Source organism: Mustelus asterias, chromosome 15, assembly GCF_964213995.1.
Source record: "Mustelus asterias chromosome 15, sMusAst1.hap1.1, whole genome shotgun sequence".
Taxonomy (NCBI): domain Eukaryota; kingdom Metazoa; phylum Chordata; class Chondrichthyes; order Carcharhiniformes; family Triakidae; genus Mustelus; species Mustelus asterias.
The window spans coordinates 33,561,612-33,581,390 of record NC_135815.1 but is presented as its reverse complement, the minus strand read 5'-3'; the positions used below and the strand labels follow the sequence as shown (position 1 = coordinate 33,581,390).

The window sequence follows — 19,779 nt, the reverse complement described above, 5'->3', positions numbered from 1 at the left end:
AGGCCCAGGATTCTGCAGAGGTTATGGACCCTGACAATATTACAACAATAGTACTGAAGACTTGTGCTCCAGAACTTTGCCATGCCCCTAGTCAAAGCTATTCCAGTATACTACAATGTAGAAAATTTCCCAGGTATGTCCTATACACAACAGGACAATCCAACCCAGCCAATTACTGTGCCATCAGTCCATTCTCAATCATCAGTAAAGTGATGGAGCGCTATCAAGAGGCATTTATTCAGCAATAACCTGCTCGCTGATACTCTGTTTAGGTTCCACCAGGGTCACTCAACTCCTGATCTCATTACAGCCTTGGTTCAAACATGGCCAAAAGAGCTGAATGCCAGAGGTGAGAATGACTGCCCTTGACATCAAGGTAGCATTTGACCAAGTGTGGCAGCAAGGAGCCCTAGCAAACTAGAATCAATGGGAATCGGGGAAATTGCTCCGATGTCTGGAGTCATACCCAACACAAAGGAAGATAGTTTTGGTTGTTGGAACCATCTTCAGCCAGCAGTGCTGATTGGATGATCCATCTCTGCCTCCTCTACCCTACATTAGATCTGCCAGTCTTCAGCCATTATATATCACGTAGAGTGAATCAAATTGGTTGAAGGCACTGGATACGGCATAGGCTATGGGCCCGGACAACATTCCAGCACTAAATACTGAAGACGTGTGCTCAGAACTAGTTGTGTTCCTAGCTAAGCTGTTCCAGTACAGCTATAACACTGGAATCCAGCTGGTAACATGGAAAATTCTCCAAGTATGTCTTGTGCACACAAACCAGGGCAAATCCAAACAGGCCAATTACAGTCCCATTAATTGAGACTCAACATCAGCAAATGCGAGTCATTGAAAGTACTATCAAGCAGCATTTATTCAGCAACATCTTGCTCAGTTTAGATTCCACCATGGCCACTCAGCTCCTGACCTCATTACAGTCTTGGTCCAAAAATGGACAAAAGGAAAAAGAGGTGAGGCGAGAGCAACTGCACTTGACATCAATGCAGCACGTAACCAAGTTTGGTATCAAGTAGTCTTAGCAAAACTAAAGTTAAATGAGAATCGGGGGGAAAAAATCTCACTGGTTACCTAGTACAGAGGAAGATGGTGGTTGGAGGTCAATGATCTCAATTCCAGGACATCTCTGCAGGAGTTCCTCAGGGTAGTGTCCTACACCCAACCACTTTCAGCTGCCTTGTCATAAGGTCAGAAGTGGGGATTGTTCACTGATGGTTACATAATATTTAGCATTGACTTGCAACTCTTCATATCCTGAAGCAGTCCCATGTCCACAGGTAGCATCATTCAGGTTTATCAGTTATGCCACACAAGTGTCAAGCCATGAGCATTTCGAACATGAGAAAATCTAACCATCTCCCCATGACATCCAATGGCATTATCATTGCTATATCCCCCACTAACATCCTACGGGTTACCATTGATCAAAAACGGAATTGGACCAGCCAAATAAATATTGTGGCTACAACAGCAGGTCAGAGCCTGGGAATTCTGCAACATGTAATTCACTGTCTGATTCTTCAAAGCCTGTCCATCATCTACAGCACACAAGTCAGGAGTGTGAGAGAATAGTCTCCACTTGCCTGGATGAGTGCAGCTCCAACAACTCAATGCCATCCAGGACAAAGAAGCCCACTTGATTGGCACACATCTACCATCTTCAACATTCACTATGCTCCACCGAGGGCAGGAGCAGCATTGTGCGCCATCTATAGGATGCAGTGCAACAACTCACCAACAACTTTGACAGCACCTTCCAAACCCATGACCTTTTACCACCTTGAAGGCCATGAACAGCAGATACCTGGCTACACCACCACCTGCAGACACCAGCCTGACTTGGAAATATATTGCCATTTCTTCACTGTTACTGGTCAAACTCCTGGAACTCCATTTCTAACAGCATTATGGGTGTATCTGCACCACATGGACTGCAGAAGTCCAAGATGGTGGTCCATCACCACCTTCAACAGCAATTATGGATGGGCAATAAATGCTGTCATAGCCAGAAAAGCCCACATCTTGTGGCCGAATAAATAAGAAAACATCTCAGTTTATGGATTAAGCTGGATATTGTCTGTGGTGATGCAATTGTTTTAGTGCTCCTTGGTTAGGAAGAGTTGAAATTACAAAAGGTTTTTACTATGCAAGTATGAATGTTAAATAAGAGTAAAATTACATTTAACCATAAAATCCTATTGTGCTCAATTAACTACTGACACTCAATTCAGGCTCTCATATGCAAATGGCCTCTTTTCTGAAGTTGTTGGTAATTATGGAATGAAATCCCAACAGGATGCAGCACTGAAAAGTGGGAAGAGGTGAATTCAGATACAAAGATTTACTTCATAAAACTAAACAATCCATACAATTTCTGGTTTACATTTTATTCCATGGTTTTAATGTAACTAATGAGATTTGACAAATTGCAAAAATAAATATTACATACTAAAAAAGCATGAGCAATGAATCATAAACATTTATTTTCCTTCTAATTACTGTGCACTTTCAAAGGCCAAGAAAGGAAGCCAATTATCTCCTTCTAAACATCCATTAAGGTTTCTCTGCAAATAACTACTTAACCCATAAGGGCAGCAAAGTGTTGACTTTAATTCCTCACCAATGGGAAATTACAAGATCTCTGCTCTTCTCCACACCAGGAAATCATAATAGCAGATGAACCTGCATGTGAAGTATCACTGATTAAATGCCTAGTGTTTTAATTAATTGCATTACCTCATCTTTCAGAGGCAATTTTCTTCAAAAATGTGGAGCACTCACATATAGCTAACAAACATGGGATATTCCATTAAAAATCCATATTCTATTAAAAATGGAATATTCCCACCATGCCTCCCAAATACTTGGAGCCAGAGAACAATGAGCGACAGCCATATTCACTTCTGCAGTCCTCTATTCGAATTGTCCAGCCTAGTGAAACTAGGCTGACATATGATGTGTTTCATTTGACTTTGAACCTTTGACAACTTTTAATCAATTTTGCTGAAAATCATATACTGGTGCAAAGTGAATCTAATTGACAGAACAAAGCTAAAATTTCACCAACTTAGGAGGCTGCAACTTATGTTGGATCACAATGATTAACTAAAAAAAAAATGAACGAACTTACATTTATACATCTTTCACAGCTAAAGACATTGATAGTCAATGAGAATTAGATTGAAAAATGTATTAAAAGGTTAAAAATACAATTGACCATGGTTACTCAAAATTATGAACATTGCTGCAGTTTATTTGAAAATGTGAGAATTTTCTGTTTGACAACTGTTTATTTCTGCTAATTTAATCACAGGATTTTTCCAGAAAACAGTCTTACACTTATGGATTCAGGAAAAAACAATTGGTTAAAACAAAAATCATAATGTGTCATATATTAAAGTTTACTTATTAGTAAGGCTTACATGAACACTGCAATGAAGTTACTGTAAAATTCCCCTAGTCGCCACACTTCGGCGCCTGTTCGGGTCAATGCACCTAACCAACATGTCTTTCAGACTGTGGGAGGAAACCGGAGTTCCCAGAGGAAACCCATGCAGACATGGGGAGAACGTGCAGACTCCACACAGACAGTGACCCAAGCCGGGAATCGAACCCGGGTCTCTGGCGCTGTGAGGCAGCAGTGCTAACCACTGCCACTGTTCACTATATTAAATGAAACATTATCTACAAATTTGTACACATTTGTAGATAATTATCTACAAATTTGTACACATTTTTCACAAAATGGAGATAGAAAGATCAAATGAGTGTCACAGTTCGTGAAGTTAAAAGACAAAAAAAATAGAACAGAAATAGAAAATGCTGGAAATATTCAGGTCGGGCAGCATTGGAGGAGAGAAACAGAACGGGGTTATCACTGACCTAAAACATTAATTCTGCTTCTATCCACAGATGCTACCTGACCTGCTGAGTATTTCCAACATTTTCTGTTTTTATTTCAGATATACTGCATTTGCAGTATTTAGCTTTTACAAAAAATGTACAGCAGGTTTGTCAATCCCTAAATTAGAAAGACAGGCTAGTAATCTGAATATAATCTTAAATTTCAAACATGACTCCGGTGATCACAAAATTGTTTGGATATTGCTAGCTCTCAGTTTATGTTACGAGTCTTCTCCAGTTACAAACAAATGCACAGATTTCTTTGACTGAATCATCTGTGCAGCACGCTCTGCTCCCACCACTCGGGTCAGCTTCTGAGCATCATATTTGGAATACAAGACGGTGCAAGTCCATGTAGCTTCATCACCCCTATTTTCACCTTTCAGCATGTTGCAAATGTCACTGTAGAAATGTGGATACGTAGGAAGCTCATAGAAAATAAGATGTCTGATGCCCTTAATTGTGTACCTATATTGAAAATGTTTAAATTATTGAAAACGAAACACACTTAACAGACATGACAGATGACATTGACTTTTCTGAAAATTCAGAATATAATGATTAATACGCTATTAGATCTCAATTGCCAGAGCATGCAGGATTACTTTTTAAATATAGAATAACATTTATTAGATGGAATTACTAACAGTGGAGTTGAGTGTACACTTCTCATTGAGCTTACACATCTAAAACAGCTTTTATTAGCTGTCATAGACGAAAGATCTTTAAAATGAAGAATAATTCCATTGAATCAGGTTAATAACTTAAAATGAGGACAATACTGAAGCACAGCTAGCTGCCTACACTTCAAAAAAAATGATAAAATTTTGGTTGTGGTTAATGTGGTAAACTGTCTGCCACCTGTTCTCAATTTCTGATTAGAAACAGACCCAAAGGAAATGCAAAGTAGCTCATTGTAATTAACCCAAATAGTTTTGCCTGTTGACCTTTAATTCTGGCACTAGGTTTCAACACAAGGGTATGCTGATCCAATTTGTCTAAACCTATTCTTTGACATAAATCAGCTAGTTTTCTCAACCCCTGCAAGACTGAAAATTGTCTTTGTAAACGTTGAATAACATTTTTCACATGTGTGATGTTGACAAAGAGCACGGGTACGCAATGTAACTGTGCAAAACCGAATTTCATGATTACAAAAATCTTACCTTTTGTAAAAATGGAAACGTTCGGTGAATAAGAGGAAAGGTTTCTCTCCTTTCAGGAAATGATATCGTGCTCGATTAATAGTGGATTTTTTGCTGTATTCACAAATATGAGAAAAATTAATTTCTTCACGATTGTAGTAGTTTCGCAGTCGCACATAATCAAAGTAGATCGGTATGTAAATTAAGGTGTGAGACATGACAGCTTCTCTATACTGAGGTAAAATCTTCTTGGTAAAGAATTCAAACCTTAAGAGCAAACAAAAGTAAATCAATGTATTGAAAGCATTAAAAAATTTGACATTAAACATTAGGAGTTACTGACTGATAAGAAAAAACATTTAGTGCTATCAATAAATATTTAATATTGCATATTTGGGCATTTGTTGCTATTTAATAGATTTCAGATACTACCAGCAGAATTACATCAGGACATTTCTGTCCACAGCTTTGAGCTTGCTTACCAACTGACTCACCTCCCTTTTCACATTAAAGTTCTGATCAATCTTGTAAACTGATGTGACCAAGGCTGGGAAATGAATATTTGAAGCTATTTAAAATTTAGAAGGATTGACATAAAGGAAATGGATGCAAGGATGAGATCAGGACAGTAGTGAGAAATGATCTTGGCTCAGATGATCAAGATACAGAAATAGTTCAGGTGGAGATAAGAAATGACAAGGGAAATAAATTACTGGTAGTAGTGTATGGGCTGCCTAAAAGTGGCTACACTGTTGGATAGAGTTCAAGAATTAACATGGCTTGCAAGAAAGGTACTGTGATTAACTGTGGGCAACTTTAATTTTCATAAAGACTGGACAATTTAAATTGAGGATGAGTTCATAGAGTATTTGCAGCAGTTTGTTAGAATACACTGAACCAGAGAACTGACTATTTTTGACCTGGTAACATGTAATGAGATCGGCTTAATGAAGGAGCTCATAGTAAAGGATCCCTTAGGGAACAGTGATCATAACATGATGAATTTCACATTATGTGAGTTTTGACCTACCTCCTCGTCAGGAGGTTGGGAACTACAATTTCCAACATGCCTTGGGAGTATCTGCACATATTCAACACAGTGCTTTGGAGTTCTCAAGATGCTTGCAGGAGAAAAAGTGTAAAAATTTCAGTCATGTGACCAGATACTACCAGCAGAATTACATCATGTTTGGCACCATATTTGGTGAAGAGTCCCAGGCAGGGGAAAGGGAGGGGTCTGACTTGAGGAGAAAGAAGAGCATAGTACGTGGCTCCAAGCAACAAGGCGGCTGTGATTGGCAGATCTTAAATGAAGCAGGCGTGGGAAAAACCCTGGCAACTGAAGTGGCCTGAGGAGAATTCCTGGCAATCAACAAGGCAGCAAAAGACTGGTCACTTCATGCTGCAGGCCATTGGGGCAAGCATACCTCTTTGAAGCAAATGTACCCCTTTGGAGAAGTGGTGTTCTGCTTGGTGCAGCTGAAGTTGTTCTTGCGATTTTGCACTGGAGTGCAGGGAATCCCTTGGGAATCCAGAGAAACAAAGTCAGGGAAGACTGAAACCCTGGGAGATGTGTCATCATTGAGGTTGTCTGAGCTGAATTGCCTTCTGGAGAAAATTTCAAGACAAGATCTTTGAAGGTAAAGGCTAGAGTCCTTCGTGAGAGAGATAGAGTTCCAACAAGATTAGTTGACTCATAGGTATTTACTGACAGCTGAGTGGGTTGCTGAGAAATCTGTGGAATTGGTCTTAATTGCATCTGTCATTTATTGTGCAGTGTGGTGCATTTGACCATAGTTGCCTGTTAATTCACATGTGCCTCATATTAACCCTGAATGCTAATAGTAAAGGGTAGATATTATAAAGTGTTTTATCTTTCTAAACTTGTACAGTAAAGCTTATTTCTGTTTGTTCAAAACCTGTGAAACCTTGTGGCTTTATACTCTTGAATCTAAAACCTTGTCTACTTTAAATAAAGTGTTATTGTTCCCTAACCAAATCTTACAACATTAGGGTTGGTTCTAGGATCATAAGTTTGACATTGAGAAACTTGGGTCTGAAATTTAAAAAGGCAAATGCAAAAGTATGAAAACAAAATTCCTCCGGGTGCTCCGGTTTCCCCCCACAGTCCAAAGATGTGCGGGTTAGGTTGATTGGCCATGCTAAAATTGCCCCTTAGTGTCCTGAGATGCGTAGGTTAGAGGGATTAGCGGGTAAATATGTAGGGATATGGGGTAGGGCCTGGGTGGGATTGTGGTCGGTGCAGACTCGATGGGCCGAATGGCCTCTTTCTGCACTGTAGGGTTTCTATGATTCTAAAGTGGACTTGGAAAATAGATTAAAAGGTAAAACAGTAGATAAGCAGTCACGGATATGCAAGGAGATCCTTCATAGTGCTTATCAAAGACATTCCATTGAGAAAGTGTAGAAGGATGAACCAACCATGGCTAACGAAGGCTGATGTTAAATTAAAAGCTTCCAATGATCAAGGGTAGGCCAGAACTTTAGAAACCAGAAGATAATTTAAAAATACAAAAAAGTGGGAGAAAATAGGTAATGAGAGTAAATTAGCAAGAAATACAAGCATAAACAGCATGAACTTTCACAAGTAAATAAAGAGCAAGAGAGTAACTAAAGTAAGTGTTGGTCCTTTAGGGGGTGAGATTGGGGAATTACCAATGAAAAACAAGGAAATGACAGAGTTTCACAATTATTTTTTATGTCTTCATGGCAGAAGACACTAAAAGCATGCCAATAATTAGTGAGCATAGGAAAGACAGAAGCAATTTGAAACAATTAGAGGAAAAAACAGGAAAATTGAAGGTTGACAAGTGCTCTGGACCCAATGACCTACTTCCTACGGTCTTAAAAAGTGGGTATATTTGGGGCAGCATGGTGGCAAAGTGGTTAGCACTGCTGCCTCACAGCACCAGGGACCCAGATTCAATTCTGGCCTTGAGTGACTGCATGGAGTTTGCACGTTCTCCTAGTGTTTGCGTGGTTTCCCCCGGGTGCTCTGGTTTCCTCCTACAAGATGTGCAGTTTAGGTGGACTGGCCATGCTAAACGCGTGGGGTTATGGGGATAGGGCGGAGGGGATGCTCTTTCGGAGAGTCAGTGCAGACCCTATTGGCCAAATGGCCTCTGTTGCACTATAGGTATTTTATGATTAGTTGTAATCTTCTGAAGTTCCCTGGATTCTGGAAGTTCCCAGTGGATTGGAACACAAATGTAGCTCCCCTATTCAAAAAGAGCACAATAAGGTGTAAACGGTAGACCAGTTACTGTAAGCCTTGTACAATAAAGCCTCAAAAATACTAGAATCCATTATTAGCAGGACATTTAGAAAATCAAAATACATCCAAAGCAGAGTCAACATGGCTTTGTGAAAGGCAAATTGTGTTTGACAATTTAACTTGAATTCCTTCAGGGTGTGGAGAGTAGTGTGGATAAAGAGGAGCCAGTGAGTGTAATGTATTTGGATTTCCAAAAGGCATTTAATAAGGCTAGATAAAAAGGTTGCTGCACAAGATGAGAGTCCATGAAGTTGGGGGTAATGTGTGTTGAGTGGTGGCATCGTGCTGAAGTTAATGGAAATGACGGAGGATGATCCTTTGAATGTGAAGACTGGTGGGGTGAAAAGTGAGGACAAGGGCGACCCTATCTTGGTCCTGGGAGGGCAGGAAGGGGGCGAGAGCAGTGGTCCAGGGGAATGGGTTGGACATGGTTGAGGGCCCTGTCAACCACAGTGGGAGGAAAACCACGATTGAGGAAGAATTATACAAGTATAAATCTCTGTTGACTCTTTCGTCTCAGCTCTGGCGAAGGGTCATCTAGACTTGAAACATTGCCTCTACTCTCTCTCTCCACACATGCTGTCAGACCTGTTGAGATTGTCCAGCATTTTTCTGTTTTTGTTTCAGATTCCAGCATCCGCATTAAATATGTACTTCAAACCCTAACCTATGCTCTTGGAAATAGAAGTGAATCCCTAAACACAACAGGATACCTTGCATCAGGCAAACTAGCGTAGCTGGAGACATCCACTCGCTGGAAAACATGTGGTAACTGCACAACAACATGGCAGATTGAACCAGTTCGAGGCACATTACTTACTGCCACCTAAAAAGACAGAAACAAAATTTTTGACTTTGTCCTGCTGACCGTTTGGTGATGCAATACATTTGTGCACTCATGTGCTATATCAGAAACATAGCAACATATAAATCATTCAAATTCCCTACACAACATACACAACATACTTATCATAGCAATGCTGTGGACAAGTTACTGAACAGAAATTAATTATTCATTGCAAGAGAAACTGGATTGGGAAAAAATTCAATATGCTACCTTAAAACGATGAAATTATGTTCCTTCACTATGTACACTGGATAATTTTCAGTGTTGCTAGACGTGACTTAAGTTGTAGATGCACTGACACCAAACTATTGTTTTTGATGCAGTCTGTCTTAGCATCCATATGGATTATTTCTTTAGGGTTACTCAAACAATTTACATGCATCACAGCTCAGACCAGAAACAGTCAGTATCGAGTGAGAAAAGTTTGCTGAGAATCAGACTGGTTGCAGGAGGCCACTTAGCCACCATATCCATGCTGAATCTCTAAGATATACTCAGTAAGTCCCACGCTCCTGAAAGCCCGTATTTTCTTTCCAAAGCAGACTCAATAGCATTCCCTAAAATCTATATCAGCCAATAATAAAATTTCACAATAAAAAACGAACCTGTCCTCTGTAATTGAAGCAGTATTTACTGTAAATGGCATTAATCTGTGGATCCTGAAGTGCACTGAAGATCAAAGTCTGTCTGTAATACTTGGACCAATTGTTCAGACTCCACATCCGCACACGAGAGAAATCCACTCCATGTGGCTCATGAGGTTGCTGGTTAAGATGTTTCATTAGGTGCTGCAACAAGTGAGATTATGGCATGAAAATGACTGATATGAAATGACAAAGTTTGATATTGTGCCCTGTGCATACACAGGAAAATCTGGGGTCCTCACTATAAAGCTTCCTCCAGTCTGAAAAACACCCATTAACCGTTTCATTGTTTCCTGTCTCTTGACCAATTCTGTCCCTTTTATTACACAAGCTCTAACTTTGTTCACAAGTCTGTCGTGCAGCATTTCATCAAATGCCTTTTGGAAATCCAAGTACACCACATCAACAGCATTACCTACAATCACCCTCTGTTACCCAATCAAAAACACTCCAGCAAATTAGTTAAGCAAAATTTGCTCTCAACAAAATCATAGAATCCCCAGTGCAGGAGGCCACTATTTGGCCCATTCAGTCTGCACCAACCCACTTTTTAAAAAAAAATCTTACCCAGGCCCTATCCCTCTAACCTCACATATTTACCCTGCTAACCCCCCTAATCTACACATCTTGAGACACTAAGGGGCAATTTAGCATAGTCAACCTAACCTGCACATCTTTTGAACTGTGGGAGGAAACCGGGGCACCCAGAGGAAACCCATGCACGACGGATTGAGAGATTGCAAACTCTCCCACATGGAGAGTTTGCAATCACCCAAGCAGGAATTGAACCCAAGTCTCTGAGGCAGCAGTGCTAACCACCATGCTGCCCAAATGAATAAAAGGTGCAACACTTGCAATTCTCCAGTCTTCTGGCACCACCCAAGTCCAAGAATGACTGGAATATTGTGGCCAGTGCCTCTGCAATTTCCACTCGCCCAGTATCCTTGAGTTATTTCATCTGGCCCCAGTGCCTTATCCACTTTTAACCAAGTATAAGCCATCCAATACTTTCTCCTTATCAATTTTAAATCTTTTAAGTTGCTTAATTACTTCCTCTATTGCCATAGAATCCCTATAGTGCAGGGAGCCATTCAGCCCCCGTGTCTGCATCAGCAACAGTCCCATCCAGGCTCTATCTCGTAACCCCAGGTATTTTCCCAGTTAATGACAGGGGGATTAAGGGGCAATTTAGCATGGCTAATCAACCTAACCCGCACATCTTTGGACTGTGGGAGGAAACCAGAGCACCCAGAGAAAACCCACACAGACATGGGGAGAACGTGCAAACTCCACACAGTCACCCGAGGCCAGAATTGAACCCAGGTCCCTGGCGCTGTGAGGCAGCAGTGCTGACCACTGCGCTGCCCACTATGACCTGCACAACATCATCTTCCTTGGTCAATACAAAGTATTTATTTCGATACTTCTGCCATGCCTCCTGCCTCCATGCATAAATCCCCTTTTTGGCCCAATCCACCTTTTAACAATTTATATGCCTACAAAATAGGTGCATAACATCTTAGAAGGCTTTAGTAAAGATGACAGCAAAAGTTCTTTGAGCATACAGCAGTGGCTGTTTTGTTTCTTTCAATTGGTGAAAGAATTTGGTTTCTTCTTGTAATAATTATTGCATAATTTTAACAAAATTACTAGGGTTGGTTGCCACACTAGGGTTGGGTGGGGAAGTGAGGGTATGTTTATTATTCATAAACTAATGTCAAAATATGTGCAAGTTGGGAGATAAACTTCAAATTTATCAAATCTGAATGCATCATTTTGACACTGCATTAAAGCCCAAAATGCCTTTAGAAATCCTAAGCTTCCTGACAGCAAGGCACACTTAAAATAAATTTCCATTTACTAAAAGAAAATGGAGTTTTGCAGATAATCCACTGAAGAAAATTGTTGAAACAAATTTCATACCACAATATGTTCCCAGTTTTGCATAAGGTATACATCAGCTTGGTCAATAATTAATATTTCAATAGAGGAGAGGAAATCAAAATCCCTCGTCTTGTCATCCTCAGTTTTGATAATTGTCCGCAAGCCCAGGGGAGAGGCAATGATGATGTCGCTAGAATAAAATGGTGCATACAATCTCATACTCCTCCGAAGGATGGCCACACCTGATTAAGAGAAGCAAATGCACACAAATTAGTTTACCAATTCTAAGCATATTCTCACTGCGTTCTTCTTCATCCAACATCACATAGCAACAGGCGGAGTGTGGCAACTAGGGGATTTTCACAGTAACTTCATTGCCGTGTTAATGCAAGCCTACTTGTTACACTAATAAACAAACTTTTAAAAAAAATTGTGGTGTGGCAACATGTTGTATGGACCATAACAATTGTAGTCCACATGGCCCAAGGATCATCAGCCAGGTTAGGTGTGATGTTAGGAACACTACAAATGACCTCTGTACTCGCAAACAGAGTTCAATTCACCAATGTAGAATACTACATCAGTAACATGCAGAAGAATGACCACCTGTGGAATTATACCCAAAGTATATAGAAAGGCAGAATTTAGGGCCAAAAAACAATATTTTCTCATGTTCACTGGTGACATGCAGCTAGCTGGAAAACAAAAGCTGGTATATTCCAGAGTTAAAGTTCTAGCTACATTTAATGACAGTGTAAAATCTGGAGCTTATCAAGCTTAAGGTCTAGAATATACCAATGACCTGATAATAAAAAAAAATTCAATCCAATGACCATAACAAACAATGTGTTACATTCCAGAATACAAGATATTGTTTATTATTATGTGCTCCTCTTTGGTCTCAATGCACCATAAGAAAGTTATGTTTGCAACATCCCACTCAAGAAGTTTGGTGACAAACCAACCAGACTTCTACTAATAGATCTTAGGGACAGACCTCTTGAGTCTCTTCCCTAACTATGGGGACAGCCGATCCCATGAATCAAGGGTGGGATTTTCAGGTCCTGCCCACCCAAAGGTTGGAAATCCCTGCCAGAAGTCAACGGACCTTCAACGATCTGTTAAATTTTCTGATCAAAAAATGTATCCCCATATCTATGCACTCTTGCCAAGAGGTAGAGTGCTGTGCAGCAAATCACTAATATGAATCAATTTCCAACCACATCACTTACACTCTCATTTTGAAGTGCAGAAAGATTGGGAAGAACTAATAATACAGAAATATTTTCTTCCTTCCAAATCAACCAAAGCAAAAGGGATTCAACAGAACAATCATTATACTTCTGGATGGACTTTAGAAGAATTATTGCTTTAAATCCTTTGAGATTAATTGCTTGTGTAGTACTCCAGAGAATTTCTTCCATACATACATACGAAGTGATTTTGTGGTGAATGAAATAATCAATAGTTTGGTAGCAGTACAAGATATACGGCTCAACATATTTACTACTCAAGCTTTGAAGCCCTAGATTTTAATATTTAGAAAAATGTTGAGAAACTACTTTTAGTAAACTTAAAAATTCACCATCTTAAATTGATAGAATAACTAATAGTTCCAAGTATCTATAAATAATCCAACTTTGGAAGGACCAAATCTAAAAATTCTACCAGTGGGTTTTATTTTCACACACCCATTTTTACTTTACCGAAACTCTAGCGACAGCACCACGAAGTATTATTTGTAGAGGTCTCCTGTAAACCCAAGAGTGGTAAAGAATAAACACCAACATTAAGAGCTGCTCTAATTTTCATGGTTGATTTGAACACCGAGGTAGGTCAACAATGTTATAAATACAATTTCTTGCAATTGTATACAATACAACAAACTCTAGTTACCTATTCGGAAGTGGTCATCAATATTGCCAGCAAAAATAGCCTCGTAGTCTTCAGGTCGTTTTAGATTTGGCGGTCTCTCTTCTGGACTAGAGCCATATTCATCCTTAAATCTTTTCTTGTTGCTCACTTCCAGCTTGTCTTTCACGTCAAGAAGACTAATCAAAGTTTGAACCACTCTTAAAGCCGACTCTCTAAATGGCACCACAATAAGTACCTGCGAGATATAAATATTTTCTTTTTAAAACTTAAAGCTCTAATATGGAGCTAATACCCACTTGTGGGGACATGCAGAAGATTTGTGCTTCTTTACAGCCAGCCTCACACCACTTCCAATTCAGAAAACACCAGCATGGTGGTGGTGGTGCAGGGCACATTAGCAGGAAATTAGTGTACAGATTCACTAGACTATGGCTGGAATTTTCCGGTTCCGCTGCAGTGAATGAAGTTTTGGCTGAGTGCCTAATTCTCCGTTCTCTTTGGCAGCTGTGGTGGGGTGAGCGAGATCTGGGAATTCCAGCCATTTTATATTTTTCAATATTTTTGCAACTCATTACATTTCAAGATACTAGGCCTTCTGATTGAATAAATCTCTCTCTTTCCATCTCCAATTACAAATAAACCATGTTAAAAATGTCCAAACATTTCAGTACATATTGCTTTCTTTATAGCTCGTAAAGACAGTGGTATATGTTGCAATTTTAGTAAAACATTTTTACTTAAACACTTTCATGGATATTAATCATTACCACTCAGTCTGAAGGTCTTGTGGAGCAGTGAGCAGTGTCCGTGTCTCTGAGCCAGAAGCTCTGGGTTTGAGTCCCAGCCCAGGACTTGATGGCCAAGGAAAGTGCACTCAAAGCTCAGCCAAACAGGTTGAGCACCAACCTACAGAATCCTTCCAACACCCCAATGACTGGCAATAAGAGCGGGAAAGACTCCTGATCAGCCATGCTTGATGTGAAATGGCACCCCTCAAATCTATAAGCCTCTGGCAACAGGCTAGCGACCAGTTCCAGGAAAAACTGACTACGGAAACAGATGAAAGTCTGCCTTGTGCACCACTAAGAGCAGGAAGAGAAACAACACAGTCTGAAAACAGAACTGAATTTCTGTACAGATCAAAAATGCTGACTACCAACTGATGTTCAATGGTCAGTTTCAACTTTGGGTCACCAAGATTGCTTGAAAAAGTTGTATACAATTTATTTATATTCACTTTATTGTTGACATCATTAAAATTTCATGGACCTCATTAATTTTGTAAACTGCAATAAACATCGATTCCTAATAAGAAAGCTTTATTTAGGCATCAGCAATCGAGCCCACTTTTCCAGATAAATATTTTATGCTTTAACAATCAATCATTCAAGAATTTTCAGGTGCTACAAATTAAAATTTTGTTGGTTTTAAAAAGTATTTTGGTGTGCATCATTTTAATGGTGCACATAGATCATAAACAGAGAAATATACCAGTTAAACAGCGTTGTGCATAAGCACGAGTGGTCAATGATGCTAAAATCTCTTTTGAAAGATGTTATGAGTACACCTGGAACATTGAGTAACTAAGAGTCATGGGTCCCAAGTACATTTTTTGATAATTAGGCCAGAGTAGGATCAGACTAAACTGCATCAACCTCTACAATCAAATAGACAACTAACATTCATTGCATAGATCCACACAAAAGAATAGCCAACTAGGAGGGCTGTGACACCATGGAATCTCATCTCAAAGAATCAAATGCCTTCACGGGAGAAGGGAAATAAACTTAAGGTCTACCTTTTCAATTATTTAAAAATTAGACAATTAACAAATGATTTCAAATGTCAGCTTAACTTCTGCATAATTATAACGTACTTTAAAAAAAAAAAATCAAATGACAATTATTGCAAGGTAAAACATGTTGTTTAAAAGATTTCATATAAAGCACATTTAAATGATGAGAGATTGCAGAGCTCCAAGATGTAGAGGGATCTGGATGTCCGAATGCATGAATGGCATAAGGTTAGTATTCAGGTACAGCTAGTAATTAGAAAAACTAATAGAATATTGTTTATTGTGAGGGGCTTAGATCTGATCCACAAGATTGGCACGGCAAGATAAGCTGATATCCAAAGATGTGTCGGCAATATTTTGGAAATTTGAGCATGCAGTACACAACGAACTAGCTCCTCTCTGTACTCCTGGGGGGAAACAAAGGGTAGAATTTAATACCCTCCCAATCGGCGAGCTGAGAGGAAGGAGGTCGTATAATATACAAGGCTCAAGGACTGTCTTGCTGACAGGAGTCCAATTAAAACCTTAAGTGGCTTAAGTTACTTAAGGACTTCATTATGCTGTCGATATTCGCCACACTGCTTGAGCAACCCAACATGTAAATGGGTGGTTTATAGTCTATTGCCTGTCTGGAGGGAGGGAGGGCAAGCAAGGAAGAAACATTCTTCCCACTCGGGCAGCCCATGCCTAGAGAGAGGCACCAGTGGCAAGGGCTAGTCACATGGAAAGGCCCCAGCCTGCTGTTTTAAACTGACTCCTCTGCGCAGGGCTTCCCTAACTGGCCCGGGTCATCAAAATCGCTGTCTGTGGAATCACCGTTAATAGGAGCGACACAATCATCTTTGCCCTCCACACAAGGGTCCTGGCAAGAATTACAAGATTGCAAGATTTTGAGAAAATTTATGTTCTCAAAAAGCAAAGCAGACATCAAACAGAACAGTGGTAACACAGTTATGGTCTTACATTTCCTATCAAAGTTTGATGGGGTAATGTTTGTTTAAGAATGACTGTCGCTTTATTCAAAAAGAATTTCTAAGATTTTCCCAAATTACAGTGCATCTAAGTCAGGTAAATTACCCGATGCCAAACATTTGCCATTACAACTTTGAGCATGATACATAGGAGCTATACAAAAATATACCAGTAATTAGCAGATTCACCCATTTCTCTCCACCTTTTTAGAACTTTTGGCCTTGACACATAAGGAATGGAGCTTAATTTAAGATAATTTATCATGGAAAAATTTGCATCCTAGCACACACAACCATAAATAATTTGGGATTTAAAATGCAGTCTTGGCACATTGGTGCTCAGTCAATGTTGCGTTGGCCACACCAATAATAAAATTAACTCATTTAGATATTTATGTAGCATCTCCAACTGCTGCATCATGGGGGCCAGGATGTCAAGGACCAGCAGTAATTTAAAGGACTGTTGGCTGCTATGGCAATGCTAGATTTGTTGAGGCACAAAAGGGCCCTTTTAATTGGTCAGTGGAAGCAAGTAAACCCAATAGCAGAACCTTGGGCAGAATTTCTCAATTTATGGTGTGTAGCCTGCCGGCTGTGCTGCCAGCTCTCTCTACCAAATTTTTAACCATTCTGGAAAAAAGTCGGGTCCCACATCATGCTGGCTGGGCTCCAGCCTGCCAGCAACCTTGACTCCTGACAGGTCGGGGCACCTTTCTGAAATATAATAAGGAACCCTCACCTCCCCAGGATTCCAGCCTGTGTGGCGTTTGCACATTCTCCTCATGTCTGCGTGGGTTTCCTCTGGATGCTCTGGTTTTATCCCACAGTCCAAAGATGTGTCGGTTAGATGGTTTGGCCATGCTAAAATTGTCCCTTAGTGTCCAAAGATGACTACATTAGGTGGATTAGCCATGGTAAATGCAAGGGGCTATGGTGATAGGGCAGGTGGAGTGGATTTGGGTAAGGCTCTACAATGAATCAGTGCAGATTCAATGGGTTGAATGGTCTCCTTGTACACTGTAGGGATTCTATGGTAGTGCAGTACCAAATTCCTTTTGAAATATCCATGCATATATGACATCCACTAGCTGCCATTTAGCTACTCTGAAAGCACATGCTCAAAAAACTCAAATAAATTTGTCAGAAGGGATTTTTTCAGAATGCCTATTGAATCAATCGGATCATTTACTCTGCTGATGTTAATCCTCTTATTATTCCCCTGGTTGCTTTTCTACTGAAGACAGGCACAAAATACATCTTTTCAACATCTCTGCCATTTCTTAATTTCCTATGTAATTTCTTCTGTCTCTGCCTTGGGATCATTGGCTTTAGTTATTTGCCTCCTTTTTATATACTCATAAGAACTCTTAGAATCTGTTCATATATTCCTGGCTAGTTTACTTTCACATTGTTTCTTCCCTTTTAATCAACATTTTGGTCTCCTCTACTGCTTTCTAGAACTTTCCCAATCCTCAGGCTTACTACTATTTGTTGCAACATTGCAAGCCTCTTCTTTTAATAAAATACTATCGTTAACTTTCCTAATAAGCCACTAACAGATCTTTCTCCGATTTTATTTTAATAAATCCATTTTTGTTGAACGCTTGCAATGTTTATTTAGTGCCATAGCTTTTAGTCTATTTAACAAACACTGAGCCAGCCCTTCTCATGCCTATGAACTTTGAACACAGGCTTCGAACCTGCTGGTTTTTTGATCCCGACATATCCATTTCTGATCACATTGGACATGATGTAGGCCAGATTATAGATAGCCCTTAAGTGCCACAAATCACTTTATTGGTTGCCCGTGACAACATACAACATGATGACCGATTCCACAAATATGTACATTTAGTGAAGATTCAAATTACACAGCAGCATTTTATCTATTTATTGAGTGCAAATAACCCATATGCTGTTACTAGCATTTTCTGTTGTCACATGGAAATGCTCCTTACCTTAGGCCTTGTAAGTCCCTGATCCCTCAAGTCATCATCAACTTCTGTCTTTCGATCTCGGCACTTGGCATTGTTGCTCAGCACCTGTGAATTTGCTTTCAACACGTGATTTATTACATGTAAGCAATAGGCACGGCAAACTTCTTCTCCATTTTGAATTGCTGTTCTTTCTGGATAATACAAGTCCTTGTAACCATTTATTATACTGAAGAGTCCTTGTTGAAGTGGTGTAAAAACATCCTGCTGATTCAATTGATGCTCTATTGAAAGGAGTTGGCCATTAATCTTAGGCCATGTTGTTTCTAGAGGTTTATGAAGATGAAGATTTTTCAAACATTCACTCGACAGCTCTTTGATAAGAGTGTACTTTGGTAGGTGGCTGGACCATAATAGCTGCCCAAGAGTAGTCCACTGATAAAAAGACAAAACATGAACACTAGACATTAGCTTGGAAAGAGCCTGTTTGAATCCCTCCTGAAGAGTGAATCCCTTGAAGAGTATAGGGGGTGTAGGAGTAGAGTTAAGAGAGAAACCAGGAGGACAAAAAGGGGACACAAGATTGTTTTGGCAGATAAGGCAAAGGAGAATCCAAAGAGCTTCTACAAATACATAAAGGGCAAAAGAGTAACAAGGGAGAAAGTAGGGCCTCTTAAGGATCAACAAGGTCATCTATGTGTGGATCCTCAAGAGATGGGTGAGATCCTAAATGAATATTTCTCATCAGTATTTACTGTTGAGAAAAGCATGGATGTTAGGGAACTTGGGGAAATAAATATTGATGTCTTGAGGAGTGTACATATTACAGAGGTGGTGGTGCTAGAAGTCTTAAAGCACATCAAGGTAGAGAAATCCCCGGGACCTGATGAAGTGTATCCCAGGACATTGTGGGAGGCTAGGGAGGAAATTGCGGGTCTCCTAGCAGAGATATTTGAATCATCGATAGTCACAGGTGAGGTGCCTGAAGATTGGAGGGTGGCAAATGTTGTGCCTTTGTTTAAAAAGGGCTGCAGGGAAAAGCCTGGCAACTACAGGCCGGTGAGCCTCACATCTGTGGTGGGCAAGTTGTTGGAAGGTATTTTGGGAGACAGGATCTACAGGCATTTAGAGATGCAAGGGTGATTAGGGACAGTCAGCATGGCTTTGAGTGTGGAAAATCATATCTCACAAATTTGATTGAGTTTTTTGAAGGGGTTTGAAGGTAGATGAGGGCAGTGCAGTTGATGTTGTCTACATGGACTTTAGCAAGGCCTTTGACAAGGTACCGCATGGTAGGTTGTAGTATAAGGTTAAATTTCACAGGATCCAGGGTGAGGTAGCTAAATGGATACAAAATTGGTTTGATGACAAAAGCCAGGGAGTGGTTATAGAGGGTTGTTTTTCAAACTGGACGCCTGTGTCCAGCGGTGTGCCTCAGGGATCAGTGCTGGGTCCATTGTTA

The 19,779-nt window shown here is 40.0% G+C and overlaps 1 protein-coding gene across 5 annotated transcripts in view; it reads right to left on the bottom strand.

Moving 5' to 3' along the window:
* Positions 1-2,392: 2,392 nt before the first annotated feature.
* The window catches only part of utp25 (UTP25 small subunit processor component), a 47,549-nt gene continuing 30,162 nt past the window's right edge, over positions 2,393-19,779 (bottom strand). For 4 of the 5 annotated variants that reach the window (XM_078229729.1, XM_078229727.1, XM_078229724.1 and 1 more), the window contains 7 exons: positions 18,342-18,752; positions 13,639-13,852; positions 11,782-11,984; positions 9,820-10,002; positions 9,081-9,193; positions 5,094-5,339; positions 2,399-4,395 (listed from right to left, as the gene is read on the bottom strand). In XM_078229729.1, coding sequence (XP_078085855.1) covers positions 4,149-4,395; positions 5,094-5,339; positions 9,081-9,193; positions 9,820-10,002; positions 11,782-11,984; positions 13,639-13,852; positions 18,342-18,752 — 1,617 coding nt within the window. In that variant the 3' untranslated portion in view covers positions 2,399-4,148. Of the gene's footprint in view, positions 4,396-5,093; positions 5,340-9,080; positions 9,194-9,819; positions 10,003-11,781; positions 11,985-13,638; positions 13,853-18,341; positions 18,753-19,779 lie in introns of all 5 variants that reach the window. The other variant, XM_078229726.1, reaches the window with a different exon arrangement.